The sequence below is a fragment of the Hipposideros armiger genome, unplaced genomic scaffold (genome assembly GCF_001890085.2).
Source record: "Hipposideros armiger isolate ML-2016 unplaced genomic scaffold, ASM189008v1 scaffold_534, whole genome shotgun sequence".
NCBI classification, from domain to species: Eukaryota; Metazoa; Chordata; class Mammalia; order Chiroptera; family Hipposideridae; genus Hipposideros; species Hipposideros armiger.
The window spans coordinates 1,039,950-1,061,396 of record NW_017731884.1 but is presented as its reverse complement, the minus strand read 5'-3'; the positions used below and the strand labels follow the sequence as shown (position 1 = coordinate 1,061,396).

The 21,447-nt window shown below is 36.8% G+C and overlaps 1 protein-coding gene across 1 annotated transcript in view; it reads left to right on the top strand.

Annotated features, from left to right (window-relative positions):
• Positions 1-21,447, top strand: part of GPC5 (glypican 5) — a 1,048,823-nt gene that overhangs the window by 32,230 nt on the left and 995,146 nt on the right. Inside the window, exon 3 of the mRNA XM_019668718.1 lies at positions 20,948-21,073. Within this exon, the coding sequence (XP_019524263.1) occupies positions 20,948-21,073 (126 nt within the window). The remainder of the gene's footprint in view (positions 1-20,947; positions 21,074-21,447) is intronic.

Below are 21,447 nucleotides of genomic sequence, written 5' to 3'. Positions count from 1 at the left end.
TTTGAGGAAAGCTTTCCTAATTGCCTCATTCTCTCCCATCTGATAAAATAAAGATCTGGGCTATTGTGGGTCTTTTTCTCTCTAAACATCTATAGTGAGCAGCAATTATTTCTTGCCTTTGAGCAATCAATACACTTGGGCTGGGGTGGTTCCTATAATAAAACCCAGCTAGGAAGATCTTAAGTTTTTAAGGGTCATGCCTGTTTCACCACCAAAATAACCCAGCTATTGGAAAACCAAAACAAAACCCAGCACTAAACATGGTTTATTCACTAACAAAACTAACCCGATGCAGGTAAAGTATTACAGAATGGCTCAGGAACAATGAGGGGCTCATATGAGTAGAAAGTTTTTAAAGTATGTATTCTGGCCACTGAATAGACCTCTTTGCCACTAATTTTGCAAACTCATTATTTCTATGTCCCTGACCAGCCAACCAGCCACCATTAGCCATTGCCCACAAATCAAGGTAGATCCATAACAGGCCAATCACTCAGATGAGTGGAAAGTTTTATGTGTAGCAATTCTGGCCATTGAATAGACCTTCTTGTTACCAGTCTTGCAAAGTCATCATTTCTGTGTCCCTGTCCAGCCGTTCTCCATTAGCCATTGCCCATGAATCAGGGTGAATCCATCACAGGCCAGTCTCATGCCATGCAGAGTGAACAACCAGAGATACTGCAAATGAGCCCACTTAAGCATTTCATTTTTACATTTTTCTAAATTTCCAATCTTGAATGGAGCTTAATTTGTGTAGCAGTGCATTTCTGCCTGATGCCTCTATATTGTGCAGACCTATCCATAAACTATACCTGAATTTGATTTATCCTTCATCAACTGATCATTCCCCATGAGGTCATACATTTTCAATTACAGTAGGGGGGGAATGTAGAAGAAGTAGGTGCTGAGTAAGTCTGGGCTTCTTTCTGTGCATCTTTCTTGCAATTTTTGCACCTGCTTGAGCCTGATTTTTAACAGCTCACTTTCACTTGATAATATATTGCTTCTATGCAAGCCTGATCTTATAGCATGGCAGATCATACAGCACTTAGTTCATCATGGGCACCTCAGGTTGTAGTCTCTTACAAGCTCACAGTCAAGTGAGTACTTTCTATCACCACCAGTTGCAAACCCACCAACCAATCAACCAACCAAACAAGACCGTTTTCAGCAAAAAAGGAATGACTTGACTCCAAAACTTTTGATGTCTATACTATGAGTCTCCAAATGGGGCTTTCTAGTCTCTGTAGAGCATCCTTATTTGCCACCAAGTACTTCAGGCACCATTGAATGGATGACCTGGGTCATCTGGACTAAATGTCAGAGCAGCTTGCAAAACACGAAGCTATAGACACTTTTTCATACAAAAGCTCTTTTGGGCTACTTTATAAATGGGTTAGAGCAGTACACCTGAGTGTGTAATATGTTTTTTTGTTTTAAAAGATTTTTATTGGGGAATGGGAACAGCGCTGGGGAATTGGGGGAAGGGGACAGACAAGTTGCTATCGTCCTGTTCCTCAGTCTAGCTGTGGAGGACGTTGCCTCACTGGCCCAAGTTGGCACCATCATTGCACTCTTCCCGGGCGAGGCAGATCAGTCGCCGGCTTCTGGACAGCTACTCACTGCGGCTGCTGGCCGCTCACGCTGGCTGCTGGCTGCACATGGTAGCCCATGGCAATCCACTGCAGCAGGGGCTGCAGCCTAGCTGTCGCCGGTGACTCAGGGCAGCCCAGCTCCAGGTCGAGCTGTTGTTCAGCATCTTAACTGTGGAGGGCAGTGTCACTGGCCCTCATATGTGGGATCCGAACTGGGGCCCTCTGACATCCCAAGCCAGTTCTTAACCATTGTGCCACTCGGCCGGCTCTGTAATATGTTTTTTAAATATGCAAATAAACCCCAAAAATCTTGCATGCTAGATCATCCTGAGTGCAGAAATTTACCGTATATATTAGAAGAGTATCCCAATAAGATGTAGACGCCTAGATATTTAGAATCCCTGCTGAATAGTCAAGCACAAGAAATATCAACATTTTTTCCCTCCAGAGGCATGCATGTGTCTGCTAAGGCAGCTAGGATGATGTGATCAAAATGTTATCAGTATGGTATCCTGTAGGATGTTCAGATAATCAAGGCTCCTGTCAGTCATGGAGTGGGAGAAGCACCCTGAGGTCTAACAGTGAAGGGGTTCTTTGGCAGCTGAAAGTGAAATATTTCTAATTGTTCTTACTGACTGGTAAAGATAAAAACACAGTTGCAAAATTGTTAGCTGGGTAGCAGATGTAAGAACATATATATTTTTTTCTTTAGCTGAGCCATCCTGCCACCTGTTGTCAGCTCAGCGGTTGCTCAGCTCAGGCCGGGACTCTAACCGCTGTTGCTCAGAGCTCAAACTCTTGAGAGAGCTCTTAACCAACTGACCCACTCAACTGGCCCTCTAAGAACATATTTTTATTTGCTCTAGTGGACACCATATAGAAAGGATGATGTAGTTGGTGTCACCCTCTGGCTCAGTTTGCGATAAGCCAACCATTCCGAGTCCACCTCAGTGTACACAGACCAGAAAAATTGAGGTGAATGGTGAGGTGTTAGGATCACCACCACTGTGTTTTTCATGTCTTTTCTGATGGCCCTAAGCTTAACAATTCCCCAGGGATATGATATTCTTTTTTATTTTTCCCTATTGTTTTTGCATTGAAGAATTCTGTAAAATCTTGTAAGCCATTTTATTTACTCTTGTTTTTCAACATTCTCTTAGATATTTGTGGAAATTTTTCAAATATATTTTATAATCTTTTTCTTGAGTTTTGATTGGAGTTATAGTGAATAAATAGATTCGAACAAAGATATGTTTATAATGCTATCTGTGGCTACCTTTGTGAACTCCATTCTAAGGGATGTTCTGTTGATAGGATTAGACTTCTACATGGACGATCGATCGTGTGGTACTCTAGTACAGCCATTCCAGCAAGAAGCTTGTTGTACCTGGTAAAACTTATATACTCTATGTACTTGTCTACTTTCTTAGCATGTATCCTAGAAAAATTTTTCCTAATATCCACAAGGGACGTTGTTAAATATTTGTTGTAGCTGAGGGATAGAGACAAGCTATATCTCCATAACCAGATAAATGGAAAAGTAAAATGTAAGACTTTGGAACATTATAAAGCAACCAGAAGGAAAAAAAAGCATATTTTCTTACATCAAAAATATCATTATTATATAAAGTATTAAATAGAATAAGAATAATAGCACAATACCATTTTTATAAATTACAAACCAATACATAAAAATCAGTATGTATTTTTAAAGAAAAGGATGCAGCAAAATATTTATAGTAAATACATTAAAATGGTCATTTATAAAAGGACAGGAAAAGTGGTGAGTAATGAAGAAAAAATGAGATAATAAAGTAAGTGAATTTTTTTTTAAGACTAAATTATGATAGTAGCCAGGAATTGAGAGTTATGCTTAACCTAATTTTCTGTATCTGAGAAAATGTGTGCATTTGTGTATGAATGCATATATACACACATATATGTACTATGACTTTAAAGTTTATGAAAAGTGTTTTTTTAAATTATGTTTTCCTAATTGAAAGAATATAGTTCAAACTTTTTCAGGCAAAATTTTCATGAGAGATAATGATACTCAATTTTTAATCTTTTTTTTGCCATTTAATATACTAATCATAGATAATTTTTTCATAATATGTATAATATATATAGTGATTATCCAGATAATTTGCTAAGAAGAGTTATTAACTTGTTGGGCTTTCCTGCTATGACTTGTTAATTTAAAAAAGAAAAAAGAAGTTTAGTGTAAAAAAGGTAGACAAAGAAAAAAATGATTTTTCAATTGAACCATTCAAATCATTAAATGAAGCCAGTGCTTTGCACAATGCTTAAAAAAATTGGTTAAAAAAATTAACATTTCCTGAGCTAATTTGTATAAAGTAGCATTATATCCATAACAGTTTTTCTTAGGTTTTCTTTCTTTATTTACTTTGAGCAGTTCCAATGAGAAAATGCTATAGCAGAAACTACTTTCTATAAACTTAAACCGATTTGAAACTATTTTAAAAACAACTGTGGAGAATATAGTCAATAATGTTGTAACAGATATGTATAGTGCCAGGTGGGTACTAGACTAATTGGGGGACTCACTGCATACATTATATAAATGTCTAACCACTATGCTGAATACCTGAAACTAACATAAAATAATATTGAATGTCAACTGTAGCTGAAAAAAAAAATTTAAAAAGATGAAAAAGAAAATAACAGCAACAAAAAAACTGTGGAACAACAGAATTTAGTAGTTTCTGTAGCTTAATATAACTGCTCTAGTAGCTGAAAAAATAGAAATTTTTTTGAAATGAATTAAATCATTAAAATGAATAAGTGGTTTTGCCAATGTAAATGAAGATAAACACTATTTTATGTTTGTTAAACATTTCGAATGCATTTTTACATACAAATAAGCCTTAGTCTTTAAAAATTATGCCATAGTTTACTTTAGATTTAGTTTCTTTTGTGGTATATCTTATATATAATTTTTGTTTAAAAATATGTTAGATTTATGGCACCCTAATTAAAAGTTGTTTTTAAGGTTTTTGTTACAAAATAAGAATTTATTTTATATAGCTTTCCAGTATTCAAACAGTTCTTTCGAGGTTATGTTAATGTAACCATTGTTGACTTATAAATAATTTGACTCACTACCTATCTTTTTTCTTTTGGCTAGCCAACAGTATTACTTATGTGATAATTAATCAGTTTTTGTTTTTTAATTGGAATATTTAGTTCATTTTGACAGTGATACATACTATTGTGAAGTGCAGTAGTTGAGTATGAGGCTGCCATCTTGTTCTTTGTTTTTCCTTTACCCTGTGGGTTATTATTATTATTTTTAAATTCTTTATCTTTTATTGCCTTTTGAGTTTTACAGGTACCTATTTTTTTTTATACTCATTGCTTTTTGGATTTGCATTTCTGTATTATTTTTAATGGTTATCATAGCATCACAATATGCATTTTTAATTTTTACGATGTACTTTCAATTTGAACTTACCACTTCACTGAACAGCATAAGAGTCTGAAAACAGTCTCACTCCATTACTCTTTCCCTATCTTTTGTGCTGCTCTTGTCAACAAATATCTTACTCCTAACAATGTTGTAACAACCCCTAAGACATCATTATTGTTGTTAAACAGTACATGTTTACCATGGTTACTCACATATTTCATTCTTTCTAGTGCGCTTTTTCTTTTCAGTTCCATGTGTCCATCTTGAGTCATTTTGTTTTAGCCTTAGTATATCTTTTATTGCTTATTACTAGTGATGAATTCTCTGAGCTTTTGTTTCCACATATCTTCATTTTTGAAGAATATTTTCACTAGGACTAGAATTCTAAGTTTTTGCCAGCTACCATTTTTAAACTGTAACTATCCAAGCCATGACATCCCATTGTGTATGTAAGTAGAGTGGGCGGTTTAGTGGAAACATGTAACATGAGAGGTAACTAAGGTAGTGGATGCTGCTGGCGCCCTGTTCCCATCCCTTTACCTGGCTATTTTATCTACCTGCTGGGTGCTCTGTCGTGGCTGCTGAGAACTCACCCCTGCCCTATTCTCTGGGGAATTGCCCTCAACAAATAGGAGCCATCTGTATTTGTTACCTACTGCTTCCTAAGACATCATTCCAAAACTTAGTGGCTTAAAGCAACAATAAGTATTTATTATGCAATTTTCTGGGGGTCAGGAATTTGGGAGCTGCTTAGCTGTCAGGTTTTGGCTCATGGTCCCCAGGGAGATTGCCGTCAGGATGTCAGTTAGGTGTGTAATCCTCTAAAGAATTCTGTGGGGCTGGAGGTATCATCTCCCAAGATGGCTGACTTACATGGTTGTTGGCAGGAGGCCTTGGTTTCTTGTCACAGTGAGCTCTCCATAGGACTGCTTGAGTTTCCTCAGAACATTTTGGTCAGCAATCCAAGAGAGAGCAAGGCAGAGTCTCACACTATCATTTCTGCAGTAACCTATAGGTTACATAGGTCAGCTCTACTCAACGTGGAAGGGGACTACACAAAGGCATGAAAGGAAAGATTATTGGGGGTCATCCTAGAGACTGACTATCATACCATCTCATCTACCTGGGTGAGGGAGTTAAATTCACACATGCCTCACTCCTTTGGCAGCTGCTCACAGGTAGTGCCCGACACACTGGGGCATACAAGGCTTGCCCTTTACTCAAGGCAGTGAGACCAAATTTCATGCTTCAGCACTCCCTATGGAGTCTGGCTGAAGCTGAGAGAGCACATTCCTACTTACCGTCTTCCTGCCCACCATATTTGGCTTTCCTCACTACCTTTCTCTTAAGAGCAGTCCATGAATGAATGGACTGCATCCCAGTTCCTGTCTCAGGCACTGCTTCTAGGGAGTCTGACTTCGAGATGCTTGAAAAAGTACCTACAATAAATGCAGAATAAGTGTAAAGTAAGGCAGATGCATAGCGTCTTATCCCCAATATAGCTATTTCTCTATAAATTCCCAAGTTCCTAAAAAAATTACACCTCCCCCAATTTTTGTTTATGTATTGTCCCATTTCCTTCTCTATATTTATTTCATAGAGAAACCTTCTGTTTGATACATTGCCGTTTCCTTGCTCTATTTCTAACATTTGAAGAAGGAAATTTTCCTTCAAATCTGTCCCTGGATCTGAGAGTTGTGCTGAGCTTGCTCATGGACTAGGCCTGTCTTTTAGCTTGGAAGGAGGGGAGCTAAAGCATAGCATTGAATTCTTTTGATTATATTTTGGAGATGTGATTGTACTTATTCTTTTACCCTATTTGTTTCTATTTATGTAGAATACTAATAACTAGCTAATGAAGACTTTGAGTTATTGACACATACCAGTTACAAAGAGCTCCAAAAGCTGAGAAAGGCAAAGAGCTACTGCTTCCTCACAAATCTAGCAAAGCATCACTATTTAGTCTTTTGGGATAGGAACCAAATCAGCCCCGTTGTAAAGGACATTGCACTCATATAATTTTCTAAACCCGCCCAGGCAGAGTGATTTCCCTATGGCAGTTCCTGCTCTCTGCTTGATTTCTTGATGTTAGCTGGTAAGAATAAGCTATTAGCAGGCTTAAATCAGTGATAATTAGCTGTACATTATTATTTCAAAGTGGTGTGGCTATGCCAATTAAGTGAGTAATTAGGAAAACCCCAGGACAATAAATTAAGACAGAGAATCTCAACATCAGTGCCCCATCTGTTCTCCAGCAAGCATTCCAATTAGCCAAGCCTCTCATTTAAGAGTGCACCAATTAAGGGTATTGGCTACACGCATAGGTGTGTATTGGGCTAATAGCGACTGTCTTGGGTGCTTCGTAAAAGTAAAATATTTTTAGTATCAGAGAAGATTTTGATGTGAAGGTGGGGGAAAGGGTAAATTTTAGAGATATTGGATTTTTAATGTTGGAAATAAAAATATCATTTAAATTGTTTTACGAATTGTTGTTTTCCTCAGTTTTCTCTCCAGAACCTAATTAGAATATTGTTATCATCAGGCAGTTCCATTTTATTCTAATATGCTTATTAAATCTTGATTTGAGTGAGCATTTTATCACATAGAACATTAACACTTTCATTATTGAGAGTGGGGAACTAAAGAGGACAATTGAAATTGTGCAGTTTAAGGAGAGGAATAAGTCAGGATGTGATTATGATTCTGGATGTGACTGTCCTTGAAAGAAAGTTAATTGTTGCTTTATACATCACAGAAGAACAGGGCAAAGAGGTTAAAAAGAATTAGTGACACATAGCAAAAAATCTAAACATATACTAAATGAAAAAAAAATATTTTTTAGGATTATTGCTATACAGGTGGAATAGATTCATATTAAATAGGTCAGCTTAGCCTAAAAATGCATTAATTTATAGCTACATAGTTAAACCTTATTTAGCACAATTCTCCTGATGTGTGTGCTTTTGTAGATGGGTAAATCAGCATTGATATACTGGTCTTAATGATGAATTGTGTACACACGCACTCAGTGAATGAAAATATCCAGAGGTCAGGAAAAAGTTAACTCTTTGAGAAAAACTTAATATCATTTATAGGATTGGAGAAAGCAATTTCCAATTTATTTCCTAAAGGAAGTTAATGCTTCTTTGAGGTGCCATTATTATTTATTACCTGTAAGTTTAATTTACTAAAATAAAGGTCATGTTGCCTTCAATGAGAACATTTCTGTTTAATTTAAAACAGTGCTTAGTTAGTGGTGGTAGAGAGAGCACCGAGGGCAGGGCAGGCCAAGGCCAGGCTTTGGTTAGGGGGCGAGAGGCCAGGCCAGAGCAGGGTTGGGGTAATGCGAGCTACAAGGCAGGACGGCCTCCAGACCTACATGAATAATGAAGGGCAGGACCCCAGCGGGTCAGAAACCAGGCACGCAGGAAGAAGGAATGCCAGAAGGCAGAACAAACATATGGCAAAAGTTTAGGCTGGTGGTGCTTAACCTTTGAGGGTCATGTATCCCACTGAGAATTTGATAAAAACTTCCCGGAGAAAGAAAGTTCATAAACAAATACATGCAAAATGTTGTGCCTTGAAAAGCAATTTGTATCACCTAAAATGTAATGTTAAAAATAAAGTCTTTACAAACTGTGTTTGCTCTTACTTTCCAGCTATTCATGGAAAAATGAATTACCATGCCATGAAATATCTGAAACTAAATCCAAATAATACAAAATTAAAGTAGCATTAAACACCGCTACTTATGCTGAAAAGAGGGATGGCTTCAAGTATTTGATATGAACTAGAAGTTGAAATTGTGATTGGTCCTAGATGTGGCTATGAGCACATGTGTGGTATCCAACACATACCCAGTTTTTGTTTAGATGGTAACAATTACTGAAAACTCTAGAAAGAAAACGTATGTGGCTATCACTGGTTGTTATTAGAACTCTTATAGCTAGCTTGCTAGGATGAGGATAGGCTTATCTCAGGGAGCATGACATTTATTCTAAACTCTTCAAGTTACATTAATGATCCATAATGCTTTGGTTCTTAGGTTAATTTGCAACATCTGTAATATGGAGGCTGTCAACTTTAAGTTAATGTGAGCAGAAATAAATCGCCCCAAATTTCTCACCATAGAAATAATAAAGTATTTTTTGCAGCCATAGACAGAATGACCTTTAAATTGGATAGTTTTCAAACTGATGCTCCCAAACCTTCTATTTCCCAGTAACAGCTTTGCTAGATGAACTGGAAGTTTTTCAGTAGTGTTCATAATCATAGCTGTAGGGTTTTCTCATTTATATGGCTCCGAATATACCCCCACTAGGAAAACGAAACTGCAAATGAAATTCTCCCTGTCAAAAATATATTTGAGAGCATGTTTTCTTTCTTTTTTTTTTTCCTTTTCACAAAAAGTGAAACTTCCGTTTTCTTTGAAAAGTCAGTGAACATCTGCAGAGTTGAAAAGAACCTCAAATTCAGCTCCTATTTTTCCCCCTCAATTTCTTAAAGAGGCGAGGAAGGCTTAAGGTAATGTCATATGGAAACTGGCGATTTTTATAGGAGTGTATAAAAGCTATTTCAGAATTTTTAGCAGAATCTATGGGGCCTAACTCAGGATGATGAGTAAGGTTAATTGTAGCAAAGTTAATTGTATTTAGAAGCCTCATAGGTACTCAATCTTCAACAAGAGTACCAAGCACTTTCTTGCATTTGGTTTGCATAGCAAAGAATATTTTCATCAGTTTAAATCTATCAGTGGCATTGGAACTGTCTAAATGACAGGTGCAGATAATAGAGGGAAATGGGGAGCTTTAGCACCAAGAGGTATTTGTATTTTTATCCAGTTGTATATTGAATGGAAATGACAAAGGTGCCAGATACTCCACAGTTGTTCTCAAAATAGAAGAAATGTGTTTCTAGAGTGGATTATATAATTTGATAGAGGCACTGCTTTTTTTTTTTTTCCATTTTTACTCCAAGACAGAAATTTAGATCAACCATTTCCAGGGGCACACCATGCTCTTTAGAGAACCATGTGTGGAATCTTTGCTTGGAGGTGCAACTGGTGAAAATTTGAAGATAGTTTTAGGATGATTAGCTTTGTTTAAGTCCATATTTGTAGAGTCACAGACTTTCAGTTCAGATCAAGATAGGATCTCAAAAACATGATTCATTCTGTATGATGACTTTTGAAGATCAGCAGATAAAAGTGCTCCTTTTGCTGTGTTGGCTTTACCCTCCTTCAGCAATAATCTTGTTAGAAATGGAACAATACACCTTTGAGGTCCTGCAAATTGAGTTAGCCCAAAGGATTTATAATCTTTATTGTATTTGGTTCTTATACATTTTCAGTGTAAGTGATTGCTTATATAAACATATATGAATAATAATGGGAGGAGGCATTACTTTATTATTACTATATTATTACTATCTCATCGAAAATATTTTGATGCCATAATTGAGTAAAAGATATTATAAATTATTTAACCCTGCTCAGTAATATTCTATGCCACCCATCAGAAGTTAGGAAAAAAATGATACCTGGCTCACTTGTAACATTCAGAAGCTTTTTTGTTCCCTCCCCCCCACAGTGAAACTTGCTTGAATAATAAGAATAAAATTACAGACTAAAATACTTCATTTTCTCTGAACCCTATTAATTATAGATTTCTTGACCCTAAGTCCATGTTTGTATCAGAGTCCAGGAACACAAGTATTAGCACTGAGAAATATACAGTAACTGAAAATCCAAGTGAGAACAATATTGTCCATCAATCAGAAAAGTCCATGCATAGAGATAACCAGGAATAGCTGACTGAAATCACAAAATGAAAAAAGAGGGGAAAAAAAAGGAAAGAAATGAGGAAGGAGCCCTTTTATTTGCAGATTATTAAAGGGAAATTATTTTATTAATGTCCTATTAATACTGAGAGAGGAAAATATTGTCCATAATCTGTTCTCTTTTCCCCTAAATCATGAAATTTATAGTTAAAAGGTTAGTGACCACAGAAAATGGCTTACTGCAAAAAAGAGAGTAACATTCAAGATTTGACTTAAAATGCTGAGGTTTAAAATACAAGTACTCAAAATGATTCTTTGGGTGAATAATCTACATTACAGTCATAAGATTTGCAAATAATCCATTTGGCTAAACCTTCTTGTTGGTCTTGACTCAATCATGTGCTCAATTTTTTTTTCTACCAAAAAACTTAATGCTTGCTGAAGTTTGTAGAACTGAACAAACAATTGCATATTTTTATTAAAATAAAATGTTATGAGGTTGGAGAAACTATATCACATCTGTTTTTTGGAACAGATGCTCAATTTCCTCAGTACTATCTGATTTCTTTAAATATTGAACACTTGGTCCAGTATTTATTTTTATAAATGAGTTAAGTTCTTTGTTTAAAGTCCTTTTTTTAATGGAGAACAGAATCAGTGCATTTTAAGGTACATTTTTACAACATGGCTAAACGAGATGAGAGCTGGTTTTGAAAACCCAGTTTTGACATCAGGTTTAAATCACCCTTTTTAGAGGCGGATGCTTTCAAAAAGGGTGCTTTTTATTGGGACATTAAGTGGTAATGTGTTGGGTTTGGAGGGTTGCTGAGAAGTGAGGACTAGCAGTGTCTATAAGAATGGTCAAGATGGCTTTGAACATGCAGCGCAGGGCTAGTATAAAATCACCAGCAAAGAATGTTCAACATGCAGCACATGTCAGAAAAGAAACTCTGCAGAGGGCGTCTAAGGATGTTAGCGTAATGTCAGCACCCCTTCCATGTCTCCTTTCCTGTGCTTGCCCTGGTGCTCCCTAACCTACCACCCATCTTAACTCCTTCAGCTTTGTGGAGAAAGCACAGTAAATCTTCTAATAAGGGGAAATCATGTCACATGAACAAGAAGACTTCCTATGAGGAGGAAAAAAACCTGGAATCATTTAGTTAGAAAAAAACACACAAAAAAACCCCTTCTCTTTGAGAATGGTGCTATTCCTTAGGTCACAGTTTCCATAATGAGCAGTGAGTTCAAGCGGGGTTCAGAGAGCAGACTTTCTGAGTCACTCCTTCAGAAAACATCGTATTTTTCTTTTTAATCAAATGTGAATGCAGTGTGCTTGAAACACATTTACGTTTGTGATAAATGTGCCTGGTGCCACACATTGCATTACTTCTTAGTATCATATTCACCCTCTCCTCCCGTCTCTTTATTGCATCACAAAGTCTGTGTAGAAAGTGGTCAAGAAACTAAATTTCAATTCTCACTTTAGCCAATCTAACTGTATAAATGTGTTTTCAAACATTTACAATGAGAACTGTTATTGCTATAGAAGTCTAAATATTTTTCTGTTCTAAAGATTTATAAAAATACTTTGTCAAATAGAATGACTTAGTCAGGAGTAAAGTAAAATGATTAGAGATTCAGATTAGCGAGAGAAAATAGATCTTATCTAGAAACATGTAATTATACATTTCCTCTGCTGAGCAAGAGACTGACATTTTAAAAGTCTACTGTTTGACAACTGTGGTCAGGCATCTCTACAGGGGCGAGCCTGCTCATTAGTGCCACATTAACCTTAACTTTGCCTCAGGCCATTAACTAGCAAACGGCACATTTGACCTTTGGTCTACAGATATTTTCAAACAGTGTGCGAGGCACTGATTTTAATTTAGGCTCTGTGTTATGTGTGGACTGATGTTAGGGGTAAAAAAAAAAATCAATACATGTCATTAAATAAAGAAACGTGTGGTCTGAAACAATCCACAGAAATGTTCCTTTTGAAAATAAGATTCTTCTCCAACACTCTTCCAGATAATTAGCTTTGGTCAAAATTAGAAATAGTCTCTTTTATATTGTGTTCAATGGAAAAAAGGAAGGGAAGTGCAATATGTGACAGTATAAATGTTTTAAAATTGAAACAAATTCCCATTAGATGAAGACATAAGATTGAGTGGTATCCCTTTTGAACATAGCTGTTTCCAGGAACGGCTAATGAAATGAAATGCAAAGTCAAATGTAGATCAGAGCCATATGCTTAAGTGAAAACAGCCCTTAGAAAATCAGCAAAGTTTGAAACACGTGGTTGCCACTCTTCAAACCATACGTATGAGAAACGTCAGCCTTATAAATTAAAGTGTACGTTAGCTTAGTGGAATACTTTGATAGATTATGCTAGGGTTGCTATATCCAGGTTATAGACTATTATACAACTATATAAAAATTAGTAAGACTGAGATTTATTAACCTGAAAGGTGTCCATGATATATTGTCAAGTGAGAAAAGCCGGTTTCGTGTGTATGTGTGTAGCTTGGTCCTAGTTTTGCAAAACTAGACCATCTCTATGTCTTTCTGTATATCTCCATCTGGTTTTGGTTCCTTACTAGTGTACACATAGATAAAGCTGAAGAAGGCACACCAGGCTGTAACATTGGTTACCTCAGGAGGGAGGGGTGCTAACTTGTTCTTCATTTGCCTTGTAATTATTTTATTACTCAGAAAAAAATGTTATTTTTATTAGTAAAAATGATTAGTCTATTGTAATGGTACAGCCAATTGTAAGTGTTGCTCAATTTTACGGTAGTAACTGGGCAATCCTATGTCAACTGAGCAAAGAAACGACTTCAGGGTGAATTGCATTTTCTTTCTTTCTTTTCTTCTTCTTTTTTTTTTTTCCACGTGACATATCAGGGGACCTTTCTGGCACTGCTGGCCTCAAGGGCATGGGAAGCAATGAAACAATAACTATGCTGGTCCATGTTTCTCTGTTGCCTTCAGTAAGCTCAGGGCAAACAAGGCTGTAAGCCATGAATGATCAATTGTACTACAGTGGTTTTCCTCTTTGCCATGCTAGCACAGTGTACAAAGCTGGTCATTAGCCAGTGATCCGAACTTATCCCACTCCCTGCTTCCCGCACCAGACCACCTAGACTGATAGACATATGCAGATAAATCCTGTCTAAACATACTGCTTTCTAAGTACAGATTTTGGCAGGAAAAAGTGATGTATCTGCTTTCTAGTCTACCTATCGACTAAGCGTGTTCTGTTAAAAGTGTGATACTTTCTGTGAAATTTTAAAAACAGATGGAAATATTCATATAAAGGGGCACTCAACTTTGATTTGTCAAACATCCAGTGTCAGCCTTACATTGCTAAGTTATGGCATTTTTAATTAATTAAGTTAATGAATTAAAGATGTTGAGGTTTGCATTGACTAAAAGCCTGACTAAATAACTAACTTAGTCATTTTTCACAAATCTTTTTACTTCTCTGATATTCATTTTCCTTAATTGTAAAATAAGATGGTTGGACTAAATCATTGGTTTCCAACCTGGCTACACATTTGAATCCTGTAGGAAGCTTTCAGAAAAACCCAGATGCCTGGGTCCTACCCCAGACCAATAAATCTGAATGTCTGAGGGAGAAATCTAGGTGGACAGTTTACATGTTTCCTTAGTAATGTTAAAATGTAGTCAGGACAGAGAGCTTCTAGAACAGATGATCTCTAAGGTTCCTTTTAACTCTTTTTTTGTAATATAGTATATCTGGGATGTATTAATTATGATAGTTGTCATACACAGCAGTGTTACTAAATATTAATGTGTCACTACACATTAATTTCAGCATCCCATATATAATCTGTCTTGAGCCTGTTTAGTAGAGTCTGGCACAGCTTGTGGCCCTGACCTTTAGATATCTTCCATTTTCTAATGCAACGCACCGGGAAGATCCTTCTATTTCTCCACAATCTAGGAATAGGTCTCCTCATTAAAAGTTTCCCAAGTCAACTATACTCTTTAAGGACTTTAAATTATCATTATCATTTTTTTAAAATGTACTTCTTGTAGAAACTTCTAATTTTGAAAGCTGTTGAAACTTAACATTAATCTGGGGCCAACTCAACAAGAATTTGTTGAGTGCTTTTTGCATATCAAAATGTGATCCAAACCCTGGTGATGATAAAGAAGACGTGGTTCTTGACTTTAGAGAACACCGCCCCCCCCCGCCCCCCCGCGCCCAATCAGGGAGGTAGACATACAAACAGAGGAATGATGATACCAAAGAGCCATGTGCTATGTGACAAACAGGCGGTAAAACAGACACAAGTGCTCTGTGACAAACAGGATGAACCAACAAAAATGCTGCATGGCTTGGTCAGACAAGGGGTTAGAGAGAAAATCGGGTTTAAACTGGGTCTTCAAGCGTGGGTAGAAGGTTGGGAGAATGAAGTCGGGGGAAAGGCAATTCCAGGTAGAGGAAATTGCATGTGCTAAACCTGGAATGTTAGCCAGTAAATATTGAGATATCTTATGCAATATACATGTGTGGTTTTGGCTTGGGTATGTGAGAGGAGCGGAGCAGCACTGTCATAGGAGACTAGGGACACAGAGTAGAGAGACGATGTGCCACAGTAAGGCATTGGACCTGAATTGTTACGATGTTAGAGCAGGGGAGTGATCGGGCTGATTTCTAAAGCTAATTCTTGTAACAGCATGGGGCATCCAGTGAAGGGAAGATGGGTGGGCAAAGCTAGAGGCAGGACTATCATTTGTTGGACTGTTGCAAGCCCAAATGAGAAATTATGAATCTATATGTGGCCCTGACACATTGGCTTTGAATAAATACTCTGTCAAGGAATGTTTTCCTGTTTTGTTTTGTTTTTTAATATTTTCAAACTTTTACTCTTAGTAATTGTATTTGATTTCTGTATTCTGGAGATGTTTTAAGACCAAGATGAGCAACTGGCATATGTAACACAGCCCCTCATGGATAATTAGCTGGAACTTCTAATGTCTCCCTGCAGTAGCTATGCTACTAATTATAAATGGAAATATTCTCATGACTGTAGAAAAATAATTGTATGCATGTAGTCACCCTTCCTGCAACCTAAATTTTAAATCATCCAAAGAATATAATATTTTATTCATTGAGACATTTCATGTAGAACTGGAAAAGGAAGCATGGTGTGTTGTCGGCCGAGTATTGAGCTGGGAACTGAAGTGTGGATTCTTGTAACAAGACCAACATTAATTGGCTCTGTAGATAAATCTTTTTGACCTCACTATAGCTACTAGTGTTTTAACTCCTTCATTTCCCACCAATTATTATTTTTTTCTGTCTCCAATGTAGACCCCTGGGCCTTCATACAACCACTTTCTGCAATGCTACTCTTAATTCCTGTGACCTAAAGACTGCCAAACACAGAGTAGAGTTCCAAGTAGGCTCTCCCATCAAATTTTTATCCTCACAAACCAAACCTTATCTCATCACTCACATTGACTTTCTTCCGTTATTTTGGTCTCAGAGAATTTGCTCCAAACCAAACCACTCTACTGCTTTCAATTTGTGATCCATCAATTATTCATTTGCTTTTCTTACCTTTGTATTAATGAAGAGACTAAGTTATGATGTAATAGCAAAACAACCCCAACCTATAATTGGTTTGGACAAAAATAAATAAATAAAATTTTACATATATATATGTATGTATATATATATATATATATATATATGTTTGTTAGCAGCCTATGCCCACTTCAGACCTGCCGGGGGTGCTGTTCAAGGTTTCCTGGCTTTAAAACCCCAGAATGACAGCAGCCCACTTGTGAAATATTGCCTGTCATCACAGCAGAAGGAAACAGACGCTGGCAAAGCCACATTGGCAATAAAAGCTGAAGCCTGCAAGGAACATATACCACTTCTGCATGCATTTACAAGAATCCAGAGCCAGTCACAAGACCAACGGTAACCTGAAAGGGGCTTTGCGGCCAGAAGGTAGAGACATGGAATATTTGGGAACAAGCAGCTGACACCATACTCTTGTTATTGACTTCCCTTTCACACACAAATACTTTCAGATCTCTTCCTTTTTCAAACAAGCATACACACCAACAGAACTCTTAATTTTTGCTTTTGGAACTCTCCACTTCAGTTTCTCACCCTCTCTTTAATGCTCATCACACTGCAAATAGGAAATCTATTACCCTGTTTCAAATGCTTTAATTATTATATTAGTTTGCTAGGGTTCCCATAACAGAATACCACAGACTGGATGGCTTACACAACAGAAATTAATTTTCTCACAGTTATGGAAGCTATAAGTCCAAGATCAAGGTGTTGGCATGTTTGGTTTCTCCTGAGGCCTCTCTCCTTGGCTTGCAGATGGCCACCTTCTCACTGTGTGCTCAGATGGCCTTTCCTCTGTGTGCATGCACGCCTGGCATTTCATTTCTTCTTATTAGGACACCAGGCATATCAGAGAGGGACCCGCCTGTATAACCTCTTTTAAGCTCTCTTACCTCTTTGAAGGCCCTGTCTCCAAATACAGTCACATTGAGGATTACGGCTTCAGCTTATCAATGTTAGGAGGACACAGCTCCGTCCATAACGATTATGATCACCATATTTAAAGGACATTTTTCAGTGTTTTAGTTAACCTCTTATAGTGACATTTAGTATTGTGGAGAATCTCTCTAACTTCAAATTCCCTCATTCTGTAGTTTTAATTGCTCGCTAAAATTAAAGTTTTTCTCCCTTTGTTCTTTCTACTCCTGAGTCCTTGGGGCTTTTTCTGACTGCATGCTACTTGCTTAGAGAGTCCATCCATATTCGTGACTTCAGTCACCACCTCTCTAGATGATGAATCTGACATCACATGTCCAGGGTACTGAGTTCCAAGGTCACATATTCAACAGCGAACTTCATGGTAGTCATGGTTCTTATACCGGCAGCATCAGCCTCATCTGAGTGTTTCCTTGAACTGTGGAATCTTGGGCCCTACCCCAGAACTGTTACACCCAAATCTGCCTTTTGGCAAGATCCCCAGATGGTGCTACACATGCTAAGTTTGAAAGTAGCATTCTGTTTGATTTTTCTTTCAGGATATTCCAAAGAAATCTCAAACTGTACATATTGAGAACAGAATTAATTATTAATTAGTTTTCAGTCATTTATTCATTCAATAACCATTTATTGAGTCTGCTATATGCCTTTACCATTGCTTTAGGATCTATAGCGGAGAACAAAACAAACCAAAAAAAAAAAAAAACGTATCCCCGCCTGCCTGAGTCTTTTATTCTACAGCAGGGTGACAGGTGAGAAAAAATAAAACTTAAATAAGTGCATTACATTCTAAAATAGTGACATGTTCCAAGGCAAGATGACAGTATTGAATAGGATAAGGTTAATAGTGCGGGATATTGAGAAGGTGATAGTTCCCTTTATTTTTTATCTCAATGAATGACTACAACCTCTTCAGTCATCAGGAAGTGTGTGTGGGGGGAAGACAATTAGAAGTTATCTTAAAAGCCTTCCTTTACCTGTCAATTCTAGATTCCTAGTGTCTTTCAAACCTATCACTTCTCATGATGCTCACGGGCAGGCTTTTTTTTCCCCACATCCTTGTATTTTCTTCCTCTGATCACAAAATTTTCTTTCCTCTTTACCTTTGCTTACCTTGATTTTGTTGTTATTCTTGTTTGCTTGTTTGTTTTTGCATGAAACACTAGAGTGTTACCTTGTTTCATAAATGTTTCCTGATTTCTTCTTTGTCCTCCAATGTGTATTGTTATTATGGACTTTCACTAGAATGTGCATTCTTAGAAGGCAGGAACTGCCTGGTTTAGCTGTGAATTCCTAGTTCCAGCGCAGAGTTTGGTACTCAATAGTATTTCATACTCTGTGACAAATAACTGATAGCTGATGGTTTCTAGAATGAGTAGAAATCTTCTAGGATACAGTCCTTTTGGGGAGAACACATGCAAAGGCATCGAAGTATGTTTGGGGAACAGCAAGGATCTCGCTTTTGTGACACCCTGAAGTATGGTTTGGGGTGCTGCTGAATTTGAGGCGAGAGGGTGCCTTAGATGCCTTTCCAAGAAATTTGGATTTCATGCTGCAGAGAATGGCTAGCCATTGATAATTTTAAGAAATTGAGTGACATAATCTGTGGAATATCAGATTTGAATTTTAAGAGGTGGCTTTCATGGAGGATGGGGGCTGATTGTTCAGGAAATTAGAGATATGTCATCCTAGTACAATCATTCCAGAGACAGGTGATAAGAGGTTGGACTAAGGCAATTGCAGTAGCACTGGGAAAGGGGACTGCAAAAGAAAGATGTACAGCTTTCCCATTATGATCTATTGGTTGTGAAGGGATAAATGAAACAAGAGTGCCATTCACCAAGATTGGAACAGGAGGTTTGGATTGCATAAAATATACCTAGTCAGGTTTACACCATTGATTTGGAGGTCTCAGCATTCCAGCCATTTATGCCAGGTGTCTTCATTTCTAGAATACTCTTTGATTCCAAATAGGTGGTCATTTATAGTGAATGGATTCAGGACATGTCTTTCCATTCATTGAACTCCATCTCTCTAGGAAAGAACAAATCAGCTTCGTCAGTTATGTTTTAGTAGCTGCAACATGAGAATTGAATTTTGTCCGTGCACCCCAGTAGGGATATAGCATCATGGAGGGAAATACTTTCCAGTAGAGAAAACTGAATTAAGGTATAAATAAGAAGTTACTGTGCTAGCAAAAAATTAAATCTCTTTTTTTAATTGAGCATAAGTTAGAGTTGAGTTAGAGTTATGCTTTCTGCCACCTTTTTGTTAGCACTTGCCTGGTCAAACTTTGCAAAAAATGTGGTTAAATACTCATCAAACACTTGCCGTGGGCACTCTTGATCTTTTCTATGATTTCAGATGTTGCATATTTGAAAATTACAGTTATCCTTCGTACAAGTTAATGGTTATTTACAATTCCTTCGGTTCTCAAAAATAGCTCTTTGAAAGCCAATAAGAGAGACAATTATAAAATTAATACAGTTGAACATCAGTGCTGTCAACATTGTATTTATTTTTTTAAAGTGGTTATTTCAGTTATAATATATAGCCAGCCCTCCTATTTGATCTCATTTTAAAGAAATTATTATTTTTTAATTTCAGATAGGTATATAATTTCATAATTGCTACGTTTCAACTACTCATGCCATGAATTTCCGAAGTTGGCTTTCCTTTCAATCTCCCCTACTCTTACCCCTCCCTTCTAGTCCAGAAATTATCTCCTGCGTATCAAGCTAGTGGCTTTTCTTTTCTTTTTTGAAAACGTGTTTATGTAAAAAGAAGTTCAAAACTAAAGTCTCTGGGACATGGTTTTTGAAATGCCAAAACTCAATCAAGCTCTTGGGACCTCAAAGTCTTGCTTGATTTTAAAATTCAAAAGTCTTGGCTTTCTAAAAACAAAACAAAACAAAGCAAAAAGATAACAAATTGCTTTTGTGTTGAATTTTCCATTTCTATAATTGATGGGGGAAGGGAAGTAGAGTGAGAGGAAGAAAAATGCAGTTAATATATTAAATATTATTCCTTCCAATAACTTTTATTTTCATGATTCTGAAATATGTTCATATCTGGGCTTTGCACATTTAGGAAAGACATATTACTTTATGCTCTTAGACACCAAAGAAGACCCAGATAGAAGAATCAATCTACTAAACTTTTCATCAGTAAGCTATCAGTTAACATGTTATAAACCTCTGACATTTCTATATGGAAAAGGAAGTAATTAGTTAATGCTGTGGTTTAGATGCCTGGAGCGCTACAGTGAGGACTTAGGGTAAGCTAAAGGAAGTGTGTGTGTTTGTGTGTGTGGACAAGTGTGAACACAATTGTTAGACTTGGAGTTATATAAGATTCATACCCAGTGAAAACTTTTACTCAAAAAAATTAATTTGAATACTAGGGTTCTTTTTTTTATTAGATGTAGTTGTTATCTTGATTGTTACAAAAGTTAGAGAATATCTGAAAATCAGTAGAGAAAACAAAAAAATGGCATTCTAAACATTTTACATAACAAATTATGCCATTTATATGGCATTTGCTATGGATTTTTGGTTTTAATTGTTTTCTTTGTTTTTTTCCATTCAGAGAATTTATCAACAACCTTCGACTGCACAGGACATTTTATGGGATCCTGGCTGATCAGCTTTGTGTTAATGACTTAGCCGCTGCTGACGGACTGCCATGCTGGAATGGAGAAGATATAGTAAAAAGGTATTTTACGTGTAGTGGTCTGTGAAAACATGATGACTCCTTTCATCCTTGCTTTCTTTTCCCAGCTCTTTAATGGATTACTCCAGTTTTAACTTTGTCACACAGGTTGGAGTATACATTAATCCCTCCTTCTCTTTAGTTTGTTAAAAATAAATGTGATCCTTTTGACATTTTAGAATATAATAATATTCCGTGGTGTATTGGAAGATCTCTCTTCTACCTATCCTTACCCCCAAATCCTACTTTTTGCAATCAAGTGTTACTTGCCTTCTATTTAATCTGTCTCGTTTATCAATTACCTTATTTTTTTTAAGTTTAACTTTCTGAGTATTAGAAAATGAGGAAATTGGGTGAAATGTGAAACCTGTGCAAAG